We start from the raw sequence: 16,726 nt of genomic DNA on the forward strand, positions 1-16,726 counted from the left end.
TCCTGTGCCTACCCCCATCTGAAATGTCACTTTTAGTATCACAGACTCCTCTTTGGACACCTCGTGGAAGAAAAGGACACAAAGGCAGGTCAGGGCACGCCTGTGGTGCAAGGGTTTCCCAAAAGGTACCTTTAATGTGTTTGCAGCAGCAGCAAGCAGTCAGTGCTAGTTTTGGCACCCAGAGTTAGATGTGCAGCACTACACATTAGACACCAAGTCATCCCACCCCAACGTTTGATCCATAGGAATAGAGAGAGTGAACTAAATCAGGACTATGAGCACATACAAAATCAAGTTATTTGTGTTCTATCACACTTCCAGCTGGTAATATTAGAAAAATAAACTTAAGACAGATACTACAACACATTTTCTTTGCCAGCTGGCAAGAGTTTAAAACCCATGAGAACCCCCCTCCCCAAACTGTTGTACAAAGATCAGCTCACCCAGAGTAACAAAACTGCTGTACAGAAAGCACACTCTGCATTGTCTTCAAAATACTTGGAGCCAGAATCCTTTTCCCACCCTAGAAAGTCTGGGTGTGTCATGTCCAGAAACCCTGTGCAACTCTAAGGAAGGTGGTGCAGACTAACTCACATTATTGCAGCAGAGGCAGCAGCTCACCTGCGGGGGCAATCCACTGTCCCACTGGGGCTCTAGAAACTCCAAGGCTGTCTCTTTGTTTCAATAACCATTTATCTGCCATTTGCATTTCAACAGACAAAATACTCTGCTGAGTATATAAAAACTGTTATAAAAAGGCAATTGTAAAAGATAAGGTATTAGCAGAGGCATGTCAGCTTTTTTTTAATAAAAAAAATAGCCATTATATCTATTTAAATAAGGCTTCTTGTTACAGATTGTTCCAGTTACTGAAGGAAACCAAGGCCTGATGAAAGAAAAAAACATTATCCCCCACAAACATTACCCTTCCTGCCCCAAGAACACATCTCCAGGAAGTCATCCAATGTGCAAAGTGACAAACCCTGGGGGAAGCTCCTGAAATGATATGCCTGGTCTAGTTTCTCTTACATTATCATCAAAATCTTAAAACAAAACCAAAACCTTTAAAGTTCTAAAATACACAAAAAAACCCTTCATCTGAATATTTTTTCCAAAACAAATATATACAGCACATTAATATGCAATATGCAAAAGCTCTGTGTTGCTGTTGGCAACATCTATGCCCTCCCCACCCCTATTCACAGGTGTACCTCTACTGAAACACAATTACATCACTAAGCCTGTTAGTTTGAAAAGGGAATTTAATTCACTCAAAACTTGTAAATTTTGGTGTAGGGGCTCCACTCGTTTGACTCTGGATTGTAGACCTCAAGCGTGTTCAAGAACTCGTTGCCATCAAAGCCCCCCACTGCATAAATGGTGTTGGCCACGGTGGTGATGCCAGCGTTGCTCCTGGGCGTGGTCATGCTGCCCATCATCTTCCACTCGTTCCTGGCAGGGTCGTACATCTCCACACAGTTCACTGCGTGCGTGCCATCAAATCCTCCGGCCACAAAGAGCTTTCCTGTGTGAGGAAAGGGAGCCACGCTCACTGCTCAGCATCAGCCGGCCTGTGTTCCCACCAGGAGCCTAGACAAAGCTCAGAGGGACTCCAGGTGTTGTCACAGACTTTGGCCTGGTCAAGGTCTGCACTTACAGACCTTGTGCTTTGGGTCTCCTGCCCGTGACAGCTGATGGGAATTTGATTCGGAGTAAGGGCAAAATCCAAATTCAAACAGGTGCAGCTCTAGAAGCTGCACAGTGATACTTTCAGAAGAAAGAGGTGGGGAGAGAATGCCCCACAGACCAAGAGATTTTTGCTTTTTAATTAAAACTGGCCATTTAGCCAGGCTCCTACTGTACTGTTTCCTGCCCAAAAAGGAGCACAGCTTTGTATGCTGCTCCTATCAGAACAAACATGAAAGGCCCCGAGGCAGCAGCAGCCCCAGCCCTACCATCACGGACAGCCACACCAGCGCCACGCCGTGCCACGTTCATGGGTGCCATCAGGGTCCAGGTGTTGTTCTCGGGGTTGTAGCGCTCCACGCTGTTGAGGCAGTTCCACGACTCGGCCCCGCCGATGATGTACAGGTACCCCCCCAGCTCACACACAGCTGACTGGTGCCTCCCTGCAACCAAAGGCAGCACAGTCAGCCACCACAACAGCAGCAGCAACTCAAAGGGGCTTTGCTTTGGTGTAGTTTCTGGTTTGGTGCTGTTCTGCAGTTACCCTTTTCTCCCCATCCCTGCCCAGCTCCTCAACAAACTTACGGATGTTAAGGGGAGCACAGCTCGTCCAAGCCTTTGTTACAGGATCAAACACGTCACAGTTCTTCAGTCCCTTCTGGCCATAGGGGTCAGAACCACCCACAATGTACAGTTTCCCGTTCAGGGCACACACTCCTGTTGATACAGGAAAGAAGAGCAAGTGAGCAAGAACTGGCTGAGTTTCCACCCTCAGTCTGGGCACTGCAGAGGCCTCCCTCACCTGCGTTGCAGCGGTTGGTCCGCAGCTCCGGAACAGGGGTCCAGTCATCAATCTCGGGCTCGTACATCTCTCCACAGCTCAAGTCATCCGAGTGGCCGTTTGACCCACCCACGACATACAGCTGCCCCTGAGAGGAAAAAACCAACACCCGTCACCTCTCAGCACACCAGTCAGCTCGTGAGCGCTCAGGTAACCACAGAACTACAGAGAGAACTTCTACAGCGACCCTGTTCAGTGTGCCCTGTTCAGCTCAGCCCAGGTGGGGTCCCACAGGCTCGCTCCCCACCCCACACACCATCAGCACTGCCATCTGGAACCGGGCCCTCGGCGTCCTCATAGGTGCGATGAACGTCCAGGTGTCCTTCTCGGGGTCGTAGCACTCCACAGTGCGCAGGCACTCCTCCCTGTTGTAGCCCCCTGCAAGCGAGAGGTTACTGGCCCCACATTCAGAGGCACCAGCACAGCCCCAGCCCGGCGGCCCTGCCCTGGCTCACCCGCAGCGATGAGCTTGCCGTGCAGCTCGGCCGTGCCCAGCCCCGAGCGCGCATACTGCATGGGGGACATGGGCTTCTCGATGAGGTCGCTGGGCTGCAGCTCGAAGCTCAGGCTCTTCAGCAGCCGCGGGGTGCTCGAGGGGGAGCTCTGGGGGCTGTTGCGGCCGTGCAGGAAGATCACGCACAGCACCCCGTCCAGCACGGCCAGGCACAGGTACGTGTTACCTGCGGGGACAGCACACCGCCACTGTCAACACGGTGCCACCTGAAGGGGGCTGAGCTGGATGCCAAACGGGCTCTGCTGGTTGTGCCACTCCCCTTGGCAGCACCGAAATTTCGTTTTTTAATGTTACTGTTTCCAAGTGTTAGAAGAAGTGTTCGTTATTGACAACTATGCTTTAGATACTAAAAGACTGCCCAAAGGACATATGACAGCAACTTGAACAGGTGCCGGGGAGTCTCCTTGCACACACAGAGCAAACAACTCTGTTAATTAACTATGGACTGCCTGTCTCCTTTGGATTTTCTGGGAAAATGGTGACACACTGTGGATTTATTTGATAAGGAACTGAGATGTATGTGACCCCAGTTTGGCCCACGTACATCAGAAGCACCCTACAAATTACTTGACTTCTATCATCAGTAAGAAAAAACACCTCAGCATTCCTCAGAGATGTGAAGGAAATCCCCGGAGAGCAGAAGGTGGCAGGTACCCGAGACTAGAACACATCTGTTAGACAACCCCTGCCCCTGTTACTCACTCGAAGTCTTCTCTGAAGCAATGATTTTCCACTCGTGTTTAGGACTCTGAACAGTAGCATTTGGAGAAAGACTTCCAGAGGAGCTGCTACTGATCTGCTTGTGATCATTCTCACGTGGTGGCCTCTTCTGCAAAATCAAAAGGCAGCTACAGAAACCTAGCCAGAGACTACAGCTCCTTCTACCTCTGCTTCTCTGAGATACTGTGTAGCTACTCCAGAGCACACTCGTCAACCACCTCCTCACAGCAGCATTTATAGCACACCTAGATTTTCAGCAGAACATCTTGCCTGCCCAGCAACAGTGGCAAAAACCACCCTACACTTTTCTCCTGGAACCTCACTTTATCCTGTGACTGCACCTTTATACTGCTGGTGCTGGACTGCAAATCCCTGAAGTAAGTGTGCATTTCTAGCAGGATTTACAAATATAAAGAAAGAACTGGGCTACCACACAGGAGTCTCACTCCCCAGCTCTGCTTCTCGAACTTGAGTTAATTATATAACGCTGTTTGCAAGTGAATTAACTATTCTCTTCATTTCCTGAAGAAAAACTAATTTCACCTCAGTTCTTCTCTGTGCTCAGATTAGCTGTTTCTTGGATTTTACTCCCTTGATACTTCCCACTAACAAGAGATTTCTGCTTTCTTTTAATTTCCAATTAAATTTATACTGTAGCTTATATTATTTTGCTCTATTAAGAAAAACCTCAAAATTTCCAGTTTCAGCACAGTTGGCTGGGGTTGTTGAGGCTCTTCCTGAAGCACAGGAAGTTACTGTGCTGTCTATTCTGTTCAGCAGCAGAGTTTATGACCACAGTCCCAAGTCTGAGATGCTTGCACAATTCCCTGGAGCCTGATCTCCATGGAAACTGTCACAAGACTTCTGAAACACATCACCTAACTCAGATAACCTCACAGAAAGGAAGGAGCAAGATTGCTAAGCTCAGCTCACCTAGACAACCAGAACACTTGTAGAGAGCATTTTTGTTATTTCTGAACCTTCATCCAATTAACCACTTACACTCTTATCCTTAAGTTGCCTCGACAGCAACAGAAAATACAAAATTTTGTAATTTAAAAATGTAAAAGTAACAATTTTTCCAGGACTGGCATCTAGGGTTTTTTTAGTGTTAGTTCTCTCAACTGTTTAGGATGTCTGAAGTTGGTGATTTTTCTTATCAGAAAGGATTTGTAGAAAAACATGGAGAATTACTGGTCTTATTTCTGAAAATGAACATTCTTAACGTTCACCTCTCTGCTTCTAAGCATTACAAGTGGTATCTAGAGGTAGAAAACCCCGTGAAAGCTTTCTAAAAACAATTAAGAAACTGGAAAATTAGCTGGCTTTTCCTTCTCCTCTCATTTTACTTCTAAAATCCACATTCTGGGATAGGCAGTGTTTTACACGTTAGCTAAAAATTTAATGAAGGAAACTTTTTGTATGAACATGCTTCACTGTTATAAAATAGTACAATGTATTTGCTTCAAAATCATAAATTTAAACCAAATTAATTTGTATGAAGCAACTGATAATCTACAACTGTTAGTCCTTTTTTATTCTTTCTATCTTAGCCTGCATTTGTACTAAGCCATGTGGTTTTCTGGAGTTCAGAACGATTACACCAGGTAAGAAATAAAAAAAAAATAAAACCGCAACAAAAACCTCCCAAATAGCACAGGAGTGATCTGCACTCAGAGAGATTTGGCAGCTACACCACCAGTGCAGCTGAACAAAAGAAGAGGACGCTGGCAGCTGAAGGATTAGAACTTGGATCTGGAAACATTTTCTGGGCCCAAATTTACCAGACACATTCCCCACTGCAAGCCAAGCAGTCCATGTTTCTCTACAGTCTCTGGGAACTACAAGGTCTCAGATGACTTCCTACAGCTGAGTGCTTGTCTGCCTCTTCTTTCTTCTAAGAGCCAGGATTGATTTTGAAGTCAGAATTAGAGCACTCTGTTTGCAAAGGCTGAGAGTCAGCCCAGCCTGCCAAACAGACAAGCTGAGAGCACATCATGGCCTGCAGCAGCTCCCAGTCAGACACCTTCTCGTGGTGCATTTCTCCACTACAGCACCTGCTGCCTTCTCTGCCAGCAGAACACGGGACTTCAGGTGTGCTGTAAACTGCTCCAGTCTACCTGGGGTTACCTGAGACTGTCTGCAATTTGTACCTGCACAAACTGAATGTGGTCATCATCACTGCCATACACCTCAGCCTGTCCATCTAGCAGATTTCCATCAAGCAGCTTGTGATCAGCTGAGTAGTACAGCGTTTGCACCTGCAAAAACAACAACAGAACACCCATGTGGCTGCTGTCTCTGTGCTCCTCAGCTACAGGCACATTACCCCAGACACCACACTGCTCGTCAGCTCATCTCAAGCTCGCACAGTGGCAAAACTAAAAGGAAGCAGATGTCATGGTGGCAATCTTCAAACAGGGGGTGAAGGTTCCTTACTTTCTCAGCTTGAGAGAAATCTTCATTTTCCATGGGCTTCTGCTGTTTTCCCAGCACAGAAACATTAGACAAGCAAAAGGCACATTAATTTGCAGAGTTACACAAATTCACAGTCTCATGCAAGCATTTTCCTTATCCCTGCACACAAGCTTTCTGCTATAAAAAATACACATATTTATCTCCATCAAAAAAGGCCAAGAGAAGCCAACAGTGGATTCTAAAAGAAAGATATGGGAATGAGGGAAGACAACATAAATTTAAGCTCTGGAAGAAACTGTTGTCCACCACTGAAATCAGATGCAGCTGTTTCAATGAAATGCATCTTAATTTCAACATGATCAAAGCTTTAAATTGAGTTTCTCCAAGAGGAAATACACACTTGAGATTATACGACAGCATCAACATGGACTTTTGCCTAGACAAGTGTTTCTGGGGATCTTTCGTGCTTGTAAAAGCAGACTTGGAAAATTTCGAAGAATTTCACATGATTTGGTAAAGTGCGTTTGCTGGAGCCAATTAAAAATTTTATCTCCCCACTAATTTTGCCATTAAACACTGCCCAGGCTACATCTACCATTAGTATTCATGAGAAAAGCCATTTAACAACACACAAGTTTTAAAATAATGCATCCTGTAAAGGAGTAAGTAAACACCATTAAATCATCATGATCGTTCTCTGCCCACAGCGGATTTTCTTAGGAGCACTGGGGCAGGACTGCTGCTTCTGTACGTGTCAATACACTTGAGGCTCTTCTTGGTTCTTCAGCCTTGGTATCCTAGTTTTGTTAATAAACCTATGGGGAGATAAACCAACGGGGAGGAACAACCATTAGAAGCTTTTACCTACTGTGCATTTACAAGCAAAACCTGCAAAGGAAAACATCACCAATCTATGGCAAGTCTCAGTACCACCTCCCCAAACTAAAGCAGATACAGGCCACTCTGAGGCTACTATACAGCAACAGGGAGCAAAAAGGAAAGTGAAGACCAGACTGAACAGTGCATTCAGCTCACCTGAACACCCCCCCAGTTTCTCAGCTTAGGGGTACCTACAGCAAAATTTAAATTCTTCAGGGTCATAGTTAAAAAAGTGAACGGAAAAAAAAAAAAGAAAAAAAAATAGGGGTCATCCTTCATATTGGCTTTTTTGGGTTTTTTAAATATTTAATCACAAAATCCCATTTTCTTAAAGACTAACCTCTTCCATTAGATCTTCCAGGCTGCCTCCGTTCTCCCAGATGCTGCGCTGTACCCAGTTGATTACCTTTGTGTACAATTTGCCATTGCTGGGTAGGCCAACATTGTCTTCCAGCATTATTTCAAGCTTGAGGGAGAAGAGAAAAGGTTATGTACTCTCCAGGAATTACCCTGTAGCATGCTGTACTTTACAGAGTAAGCATAACTCTACCATGCAACCAGAAAACAGCACAAGGAGCTTTCGGCCTATGGAACTAGGAAGCACATTTAAATACAATCACCTTTTACACCTGGAAAAGGTGACAGCACATATTCCCTACAGTTAAGGTCCACAGCAGTAAGAAGAGGACACAGATTCAGAATTGTCACACTGTTGACAGCAGTCAGTACACCAAGCTTTCCTGCCCCCAAAAGGGAACGAAATCCTAGTTGCTCCTCAGGTTGCTTCTTGGAAATCCTGTACCAGAAGGATACAAACTTAAGCTAACCTTTAACCGTGGGAGCTTGAGAAACTCCTCCTGTTCTGAAATCTCTACAAGGTGTTCCTGAATGTAGCCATCAATCTTGTTCAACAACCGAGAGTCTCCCATGCAGCTGGCAAAGTTCCGGTACGAGATGCAGCTCTGCACATCCATCTTGGAGAGCAAATAGTCACCACAAACCTGGCAACGAAAGAGCTGCAGCTTAGTGTACAAGCAGACAGTTTTTAAACATTTAAATTATCTATCCCAACATACAGCAGCAGCAGCTGTTTTCTAACTGCAGTGTAGTGACTCTGCTGTCATCCCCATGCCAGTGCTGTAAAGGGAATGCTGCCTTCCACAGGAACATGCACATCTTAAATTAAAAAGTCAGACACATCTGGAAGCTACGGACATCCACACTGACCCCACTTTTCTACTGAACACCTCTTCAAAACTACTTCCCAGTCAAGTGAGCTAATAATCCCAATTCCCTTGTAAAGGATACCCCTATCTGCGGCTAAGAGTATTTCCAAAGTCAAACAGTACCAAATTTATATTCAGGTGTGAGTTATTCTTTTTCTGACAGACTTACAGGTTTATTCACGCTCTCAACACAACCAAGCCCAGCGCTGCTGCCACAGATCTGAAGGTAAGGAACCAGCCAAGATCCAAAGCTGGTTTTCTTACACAGGTGCACAAATACAAAACGTAACTTCAGGGAACACCCTGGCACCAAGACAGCTCAACTGGAAGCAACACATCCAGCTGGCACCAAATTAATACAGTTCTAAGGAACATCTACAGCAGCTTTATGCTGAGCACTTCTTCCACAGAAGCATCAGGTTTTGGCTCACTAACACCAAAACGTGCAATGCTTTCAGCCTGGGAAGGCAGAACGGACTTCCAGAAGAGCTGAGAACCATACCTGCTTAACCCTCTCCATCTTCAACTTCTTTGCTGCAGAGTATACATCTTTCACCAGCTCTTTATCAGCTTTTAACCTATTAAACAGAGAAATTTACCTCTATTATTCTGATTCTTCAAATTGAAGTCTATCCTCTCTCTAGTTACCGTGAGAACTACTTACTGAGCAGTATAGGCATAATTCAACAGAACTTCAACAGCTTCTGGGTTGAGATCATCGAATTTCACATGGGAAACCCCATGACAGTCGCTGTCAGTGTTGAAGATTTCAAACAGGTAGGGACTGCAGCATGCCAGCACGGCTCGGTGCGCCAGCATCTCGTGTCCACATACCTTTATGACAAACACAAACAAGAAGCCCATGTGCTGGTGAGGATTTTTTGTAATTACCTTTGTATTTTCACATTCTGAAGGCTTACTCAGGTGAGCGCCACAGTTCAAATCAATTTTTCAAATCAACAGTCTCAAGCTGAAAGTTAACATCACTTCCCTCAAAGTACACCCTATTTGTTTTTGTTTTTTTTTTTTTAGTATGCATTTTTCAGAAAAATGGGCTTCTAAAATCACACATCTCCCAGTGAGTGAGGGAACAGCTCCACATGGTGTAACCCCCAGAGCCCCCCAGGCCCGGGTACCTGGAGGCGGACGTCGCAGAACTGGCCGCTCTTTCGTAAGGCATTGAGTTTGGCAACAGACGACTCGATGAAGTTCTCATCCTCAAACATCAAATACCCGTTGGGAATCATTTTGGCGTTGGTCTGGCTGCACGTGCAATGGGCAAAGGTTACACATGCAGCATTTTGCTTCAGTACAGCAGCACTAGCAACACACTGTTTGCATACAAACATGCAGGGGGCATTAATGGATTAATAATTTTCAGGGATTGAGGCCACAACTTTTAATGCATCCACATCACTTCAGCAGGTACTGGGTTCAAAACCACAGACTGAATCTATGCCAGCTCTGTGGGAGCAATCTGGGAGCCACTGGATTACACGGATTCCCCTCCCTAAAGATCTCTTTTGGTAGATCCATCCCCAGCTAACATATTCATCATCACTTTCCGCTCCCTACCATCCTGGTCCAGCTGCATTTTTTGCAGACATGAAATCCAGCTACACTGAAAAATAAGAACTGAGAATTTAAAGTAGCTTGTGAAATAGAATAGATAGAGAAACATTTTTTGTTTAATTTAATGAGTAATGACTCAGTATGTTAGAGCAGCTGGCAGTCATGAAAGAACATTATGAGCAACAAAAGAGACAGAATTTAATAAATTCTGAACAACAATCATGTATTTTAAGTCATCTCAAAGCTAGAACAGCTTCCTCTGAAGATCTCAGCCATATACAAAGATACCACCTCAGGGAGAGTCCAAAACTGGAAAAATAACTTCAGGAAACTCTAATTTTTTTATGTGGAAGCTATTCTATAGCTCCTTTAATTGATTCTTTTTTAGTTAATCACTTTCCGAATAAGAAGCTAATTAAGAATACTAAACTATTACCCTCAGGTAACCTAATGAATTTGAAATAGCAATTTTAAAAAAAATCAGATTTGTAAGTTTGAGCTGCAAACATACATAGAAGTACAGTTACCTTAAAAATCTTAGAGTATATATGGGATTCTATTAATGTTACCAGAAACAATGTACATTTCGATCTCAAGTTTAAGAAAATTCTGAAGATCAGACTAAATAAGAAAACTCTGAACCACAGAAAGTGGATTGCAAAAATCAGTAATAAAAATACCAAGGCTCCCACAAAATACTTCCAGTGTCAATCTATCAATTTTAAATTCACTTACTACTGCGAGTATCTAACCCTAAACTGGCAACAATAATTTTACTTACAAACATCCATTTGTTGTGTTTTATTAAAAAAAAACCCACCAAGATTTTAGATTTACATACAACAGAAGTATTAACTACTGAATATACAATTAATGGTACAACTTACCAAGCAAATATATGACTATAAATTTAGAATAGCCCAATGGTATCACTGTGATAGAACAGAGCACTTGAGTTTCAGGATCTCCTGACACGGAAGATGTTTGTGGAAATGCAAAAGCAGACGTGTCTTTGCAGCTGCAATATGGATTCCAAAACTATCAGGCTTGAAGATGATGTAATATAGTCCTTATGAGCTATAGACATGAATTTCTTCTGTGATAATCATGCATCATAACCTGCAATAAAGAAGTTATCATGTAAAGACGACAGATAGCACTGCCATGTATTTCACATAAAACTCCATTCACGGTCCTGACCCAAACAAACACGTTTTTCTTCACAAACAAGTTTGGGTTTGGTTTTTTTTTGTTTGTTTTGGGGGTTTTTTTGTATTATTTTTCCCCACAAAAAGCAAGCAGCCTGAACAATTCCATATTGACACCAGCATGTCTTCATGCCTAATGTGAGATCAACCACACCATCATTATACCCCTGGAGACAAGAAAAGGGCTAAATTAGTGCTTAGAGAAAAAGTTAGAAGAGTTGAATCCCATTTTTAGCCAATCCCTTACCAACTCTGACATCCTATTATCATTATTGTTTCCACAAGTAGGTAACTCAAACACAACACAATAGAAATTACTCCATTTTCTAAAAGTACCCAATCCACAAGTCTCCTACCTTCGGCTCTTCTTGTGCTCATCTACTTATAGCCTTCTTCTACCGAATGCCTAAATTTGTCTGAAGATGGATTAAGGACATGTCTGAAATGACTGGGCATCTCTCCAGTCTCTGCTAGTTCCAGAAAGATTTATAAAGTCTGGAATCACTATCTGTATGACAGCTTTCTTTGGTAAAAAGTCTCTCTGCCAAGCTGGGAATCTGTTGGGTTCTGGATGAGCTCTGCACTGGCAGAGCAGACTGGAGTGGCTGTGCTGGGAATTCACATGCTGGTGGGCTCTTTATGCCAGGATTTTTTGGGGAGGGGAGAAGAGGAGGAGCAGCAGCAGCAGGGAGGGAACAGGCAACAAACACTCACTCTGGAACTTTCCATGACCCTGTTGCCACCCCAGGAAAACATCAATCATTTCAGTTCCAATACTATATTTGTATCTACAGAATAAATGCCACATTGGGAACCGGGTTTCCTAAAAATAGACGCAGTTCATTTCTCCTTGTCAAAAACAAAAAGCGCCTCTCCATTGCAAGGAACAGAGCCTTGTGACCGTGGTGCATGGGCAGCACTCAGCCCAGCGGTGACTTTGGCAGGAGCTGTACCTGCCGGGTGCCCGGGCAGCCCAGCAGGGATTCCCGGGAGCGGCAGGGGGCATTATCCCACCGCGTACCAGCTCCACGGGACACTGCCTCCATTCCCACAGCCGGGCACACAGAACACTCCAGGCAGCACAGCAAACTGTCGCTGAGCTTGGCTGCTGGAGCAGGCACAGTCACACAGCCCGGAGAAGGGCACACCTGCTCCCGAGCACGGCAGCGTCCGCCAGGAACCCCGGGACACAACTTCCTTCAACACACTGCAATGCCAGTCTGCTTTGCTGGGAGAACACATCTCACATATAGGTGAGATTAAACAATAATAAATTAAGGTCTATTCTTTCTGTAATACTACAGGCAAGTTAAGAAGCTGACACCAAGCTCTATATAACAAATATTGTTTAATTAGACATTTGGCAGTCAACACTTCCTCCGTTGGTACAACTGGCATAATCACTGCGATTTTTAAAGCAAGCAAACTTCTCAAAACAGAACCTTCCCCAAAGGTTAACCACAACCAAAATATTTCAAGTCACAAGACAGCTAGTCAAACTATTCTAACTAAATCCAACAATCAGCCTCGCTCAGTTTACATCTCTGGACATGTCTCGTCACATTCTGCTGTAACACATCAGTTTTATTTCCAGTGTTCTAACTCTGCCACACGTACTTGCTTGGGACCTTGAAGACGTAAGAAGGTCATCCAAAATAGTTCTGGATTGAAATGGAAGATTTGTCTGTTAAAGGCCTTCTTTGTGAGAGACACCAATCCCATGCAGACAAACGCATTTGTGTCCCTAATGGTATTGTCCAATCTGAGTATCTAGGAATTTGAACATCTTGGAATTTAAATATCTTAATTACTGTCACAAGGTTTCAATGCTGTTGTGTGTGTCATGGCGAATATTATTACTCAAAGCAGCATTAAATAGAACAAGAAGATTCACAACTTCCCATATTTTGGTTTAGAGTACTACTGCTAGAACACAATCCAAACTATCAGCCAAAATTCACTGCAAAGTCAAGAATGCTGCCTGTTCTGCATTAAAGGTTATACACAGGTACTGCAAACAAACTCTTCCCTTTAAATTATTTTTAAAAATCGAAATCACTTTGTCAGTACCTTCCCCTCCTTGTTATATTCCCTTTTAGCTCAGCACATCAAGAACTCTGACTTTTTCATAATTTTGAATTTTTTTAAGCCAAGTGAGATGTCCCCAGATGTCTGTCAGCCAGGTAAAGCCTGGGCCCCTGACACCATGACTGTTCAAGCTCCATCCAAACGCACTTCTTTAAACACATTAAAGCTACAGAATTACCATCCCAGAACAGGAACAACACATTCCACTGAAGAAAATTCCTACCTGAGAGCAGCTATTCCCAGCACTTATTTTAAAATGATGCAAAAAAATAAAGATCAATCCGTAAACTCTGGATTTTTGTTGTAGTTTTAACAGTAAGGACTGGTACTGGTGTTGGGGCTGGAGACTCCCTTGGATCAAGAGCTGATCACACTGGGCTCAGGCAGGCCTGAAGTCACGGAACACCCACATGGTGTGTTCCAACACCCTGGCTGTTCCCAGGCACAGGAATGTCAGGACTCAAATGTCTGCCCAGCTGCTCGATTTTAAACACAACCTTGTTGTAGTAAGTGCGTTTCCTGAACACCTCATGTCGTGCATAGACTGAGATTTTCCTTTGCCAGGTACATGTACCACTGGACCATGAGCGAATCACAACTCATAACACACTCAGAGATAAACCAGCTGCACATCCTGACTTCCAGAAGGGAGATTCCCTCCTCTATTTCACTGTATGCCCATTTAAAGGCACATTTAAGAAAACTCACCTATACAGCAATGATACTGATACACAGTGATCCTCAGTGCTGCCCTAGGCCTCTCCCCCGCTGAGCCTCTGGCAGGAGCTGCGGTCTCAGGTGACCATCAAGACAACAAGCCCCAGAGGCAGAAGTCACCTTGCCCATGACCTAACAAATTTTACTTCTCATCTTTAATACTGCCCATTTTCCATGTGCAGTATTTGCTGTGCCAATTCTGCACAAACGTTTTAGTCAAATTAAGGTATTACTTCTTCAACTCACAGGTAAAGCATTCCTTTGGGGGAGGTACTTGATAATCTTTTGATTTAAAGTCAGTACTTGCTGATATAATGACAGACATTTGATTGACACATGTGAAACAAAAAGTCAGAGCTTTCTGGCTTGTGACAGCCCAGCTCAGAAGAAATGTAGGTCACACCTACGACTGCTCACAGTCCATTATCTGAATCAGAAGATAAAACCAAATGTCCTCAAAACATTTTTTCATACATTAGCATTTATTTACGGTAAGAACACATCATCCTTTCATGTCCGAGTCTGCATTTGGGCAAAACACCAAAGACCAAGACATTTATCGACATACTTTACACCACTAAAGAGGCTCAACCTCTTTATACCAGTAATCTAAAGTAAGACTCAGAATTTACAACTATTTTATTGTGCTTATTCACTTTTCAGTTGCTTTCCACTAAGGATTTAGTCTCACTGATAACTATGACTTGTAAACAAAATTGTTCTATTTCACTACACATCAACCTCAGTCTTGCTCCCATGCCAAGAGGACAGAGAGAAAGAAGGAAGATAGAGTATTTGCTATCACTGGTTAGGAACTGAAGAGGAAGGACAGAGTACTGTGGACATTTTCCAAAATCTCTTACGTGCAGCCCCGGAAGATGCAATGCTTGGACTGCCCTCTACAGAGAGCAAACCCAGAGAGCTCTTCCAAACACATTTATGCATGCAGACTTTAAAAATTTATATGCAGCAGGCTTCCTGCTTGAATGTTACTGCTGTTCCAGTGACAACCCTCAGCTGTAACACTCTGGCTGCCCATTCAGCACAGGCCTTCAGGACTGGCCTCCCACGCTTCTAAGCCCTAGCTCTGGTCATTAGTTCCCTTTTCTCACTTTATACCGTGAGAAAGGTTCTGCCTTTCCTACTTTATACTTTTGCTGTTGTCATCACGGTCTTTATCTACATACATCTCTTTTTCAACCTTCTGCCTCACATTCACTCTACTAAAATCAGAGCTCTTTCCTCCCCTTTCCTTACCCCCGGGTTCATTTTTTTCTACTAACAAGCACTTCCCACAGTTCTCCAAACATCTGTCACACAACCAAATCAGTGATTTTTGTTTGTATGTCCGCCTTGCCTTCCACCCCCATCCTGGGCAGTTTTTGCCTTTTATACCATCTCCTGCTCCTTAAGAACTCAAGCTGATGAAAACAAAATTAGACTTAATTACAGCAGCTAACACATCTTCCTAACTGGAAAGTATTCCCTGACTGTTGCATCCTGTGCTCCAGGAATCAGGCTTGTGGCTACAAAATCTGCTTTCTAAAATTAAACCAATCTCACCATCAAAGCACCACATCCTGCTTGCTTTCTTACTTTCTAGCTTGCTGACAGAAGAGAATAAATGTGATGTCTACACACCCATCACTGCAAAAAACAAAAGTCCTCTCTTCACAAACCACACAAATAAGGAGTGACATAAGACTGTATTTCCATTAGTCTATCACCACCCATCTCCTTAGGAAATAACTCAGATGCTTCGCTTCTCACTGTCAATATTTTTCTACCCTGCATGAAATTATAGTCAATTCAGGCTTTTATTGTCTGTGGGAATGCCGGATGAAGGAACAGCAAAAGTGCCAACGCAAAGGCATTTTCTACCTTGAAGAGCCTCTGAAAATTCTAAAAAAGCTTTGGAAATTGTTGCATTCAGGCAGAAAACACCGCACGCAGAGAACACCATACACCTCCCCAACCACCCCCCCAAAAAAAAAAAAAAATCCTAAAATACCAAAACCAAACCGCTCTGGTCATTCGCCCTCATCAGCTTTCCCCAGAAGCACTAACGTGGGCTGACAGCCACTGATTTTGCTTTATTATCTCCCACCTCCTAGAACTGGTATAGATGACAGGGAGGGTCATGATATTGGCACCCAGCTATCCGCACACGTTGCCCATCCCCGAGAGGCTATTTCCTTCAAAGTCCAGGATTCCCGCGATTCTTTCACCGCCCCCCCTCCATGGTACGGGTTTAGGAAGATGCCACCCCGCGGCTGCAGCGTGGCGCTTGGAGAGGCAGCGTCTGACCTTGGCACCACATCGGAACGCACGGGGAACCCGGGAATTCCCGGCCGGGGGCTACACCGCATCTGCCGGCCGCCGGGGCCCGCCCGTTCCCCCGGCACGGAGGGAGCGGCCTCACGCCCTTCAGGCCATGCGGGCAACTCCGCGGCCCAAGAAAACGGGCCCCGAACAAGCAACAAAGCGCCGCGGAGCCGCAGGAGCTCCGGTTCCCCGAGCGCGGAGCGCCCGTCCAGGCCGCCGCCTCCTCCACCCGCTCCCCAGCGCCGAACAAAGCGCGGCCGCACGGCCCCTGCCCGGCCGTACCTGGTGCCTCTGAGCGCGGACGGTGCTGAACATATTGGGAGCCTCCAGAATGCGGGGGAAGAAGACTCGCAGGCGCAGCCCCGGCTGGCTGGGAAGGGGCAGCGGAGAAACAGAGGGAGCGGAGAGCGCGGCGCTGCCGAGTGAAGGCGGCGGGAGCGGGGAGCGGAGCGCGGAAGCGCGGCCACGGGAGCTGCGGACACACGCACAACGCTTCACCTCGGGCCCTCCGCCTCCGCGAGGCGGGAGGAGA

At 44.9% G+C, this 16,726-nt stretch overlaps 1 protein-coding gene across 2 annotated transcripts; it reads right to left on the reverse strand.

Moving 5' to 3' along the window:
* Positions 1–101: 101 nt before the first annotated feature.
* IVNS1ABP (influenza virus NS1A binding protein) lies at positions 102–16,644 on the reverse strand. Of its 2 annotated transcripts, none has more exons than XM_014886745.2 (15): positions 16,477–16,644; positions 10,744–10,975; positions 9,421–9,547; positions 8,949–9,118; positions 8,787–8,862; positions 7,886–8,059; positions 7,399–7,524; positions 5,915–6,022; positions 3,744–3,870; positions 2,983–3,207; positions 2,784–2,905; positions 2,489–2,615; positions 2,272–2,403; positions 1,956–2,129; positions 102–1,525 (listed from the first exon to the last, which is right to left on the reverse strand). In XM_014886745.2, the coding sequence occupies exons 3-15, from the start codon at positions 9,529–9,531 to the stop codon at positions 1,272–1,274; spliced, it is 1,926 nt and encodes a 641-aa protein (XP_014742231.1). In that variant the 5' UTR covers positions 9,532–9,547; positions 10,744–10,975; positions 16,477–16,644; the 3' UTR covers positions 102–1,271. The 2 variants fall into 2 exon arrangements, with proteins under 2 accessions (XP_014742231.1, XP_014742232.1); XM_014886746.2 differs by lacking the exon at positions 16,477–16,644 and adding an exon at positions 11,421–11,688.
* Positions 16,645–16,726: the final 82 nt, after the last annotated feature.

This window comes from Sturnus vulgaris, chromosome 9 (genome assembly GCF_052056855.1).
Source record: "Sturnus vulgaris isolate bStuVul1 chromosome 9, bStuVul1.hap1, whole genome shotgun sequence".
Lineage (NCBI taxonomy): Eukaryota > Metazoa > Chordata > Aves > Passeriformes > Sturnidae > Sturnus > Sturnus vulgaris.

Coding starts and splice junctions, on each gene's coding strand:
- IVNS1ABP (XM_014886745.2), bottom strand. CDS start 9,531: ATGATTCCCAACGGGTATTTGATGTTTGAGGATGAGAACTTCATCGAG. Junction 9,119..9,420: donor TCTGCGACGTCCGCCTCCAG/GTACCCGGGCCT, acceptor TTTGTCATAAAG/GTATGTGGACACGAGATGCT. Junction 3,208..3,743: donor TGCTTCAGAGAAGACTTCGA/GTGAGTAACAGG, acceptor CTGTCCCCGCAG/GTAACACGTACCTGTGCCTG.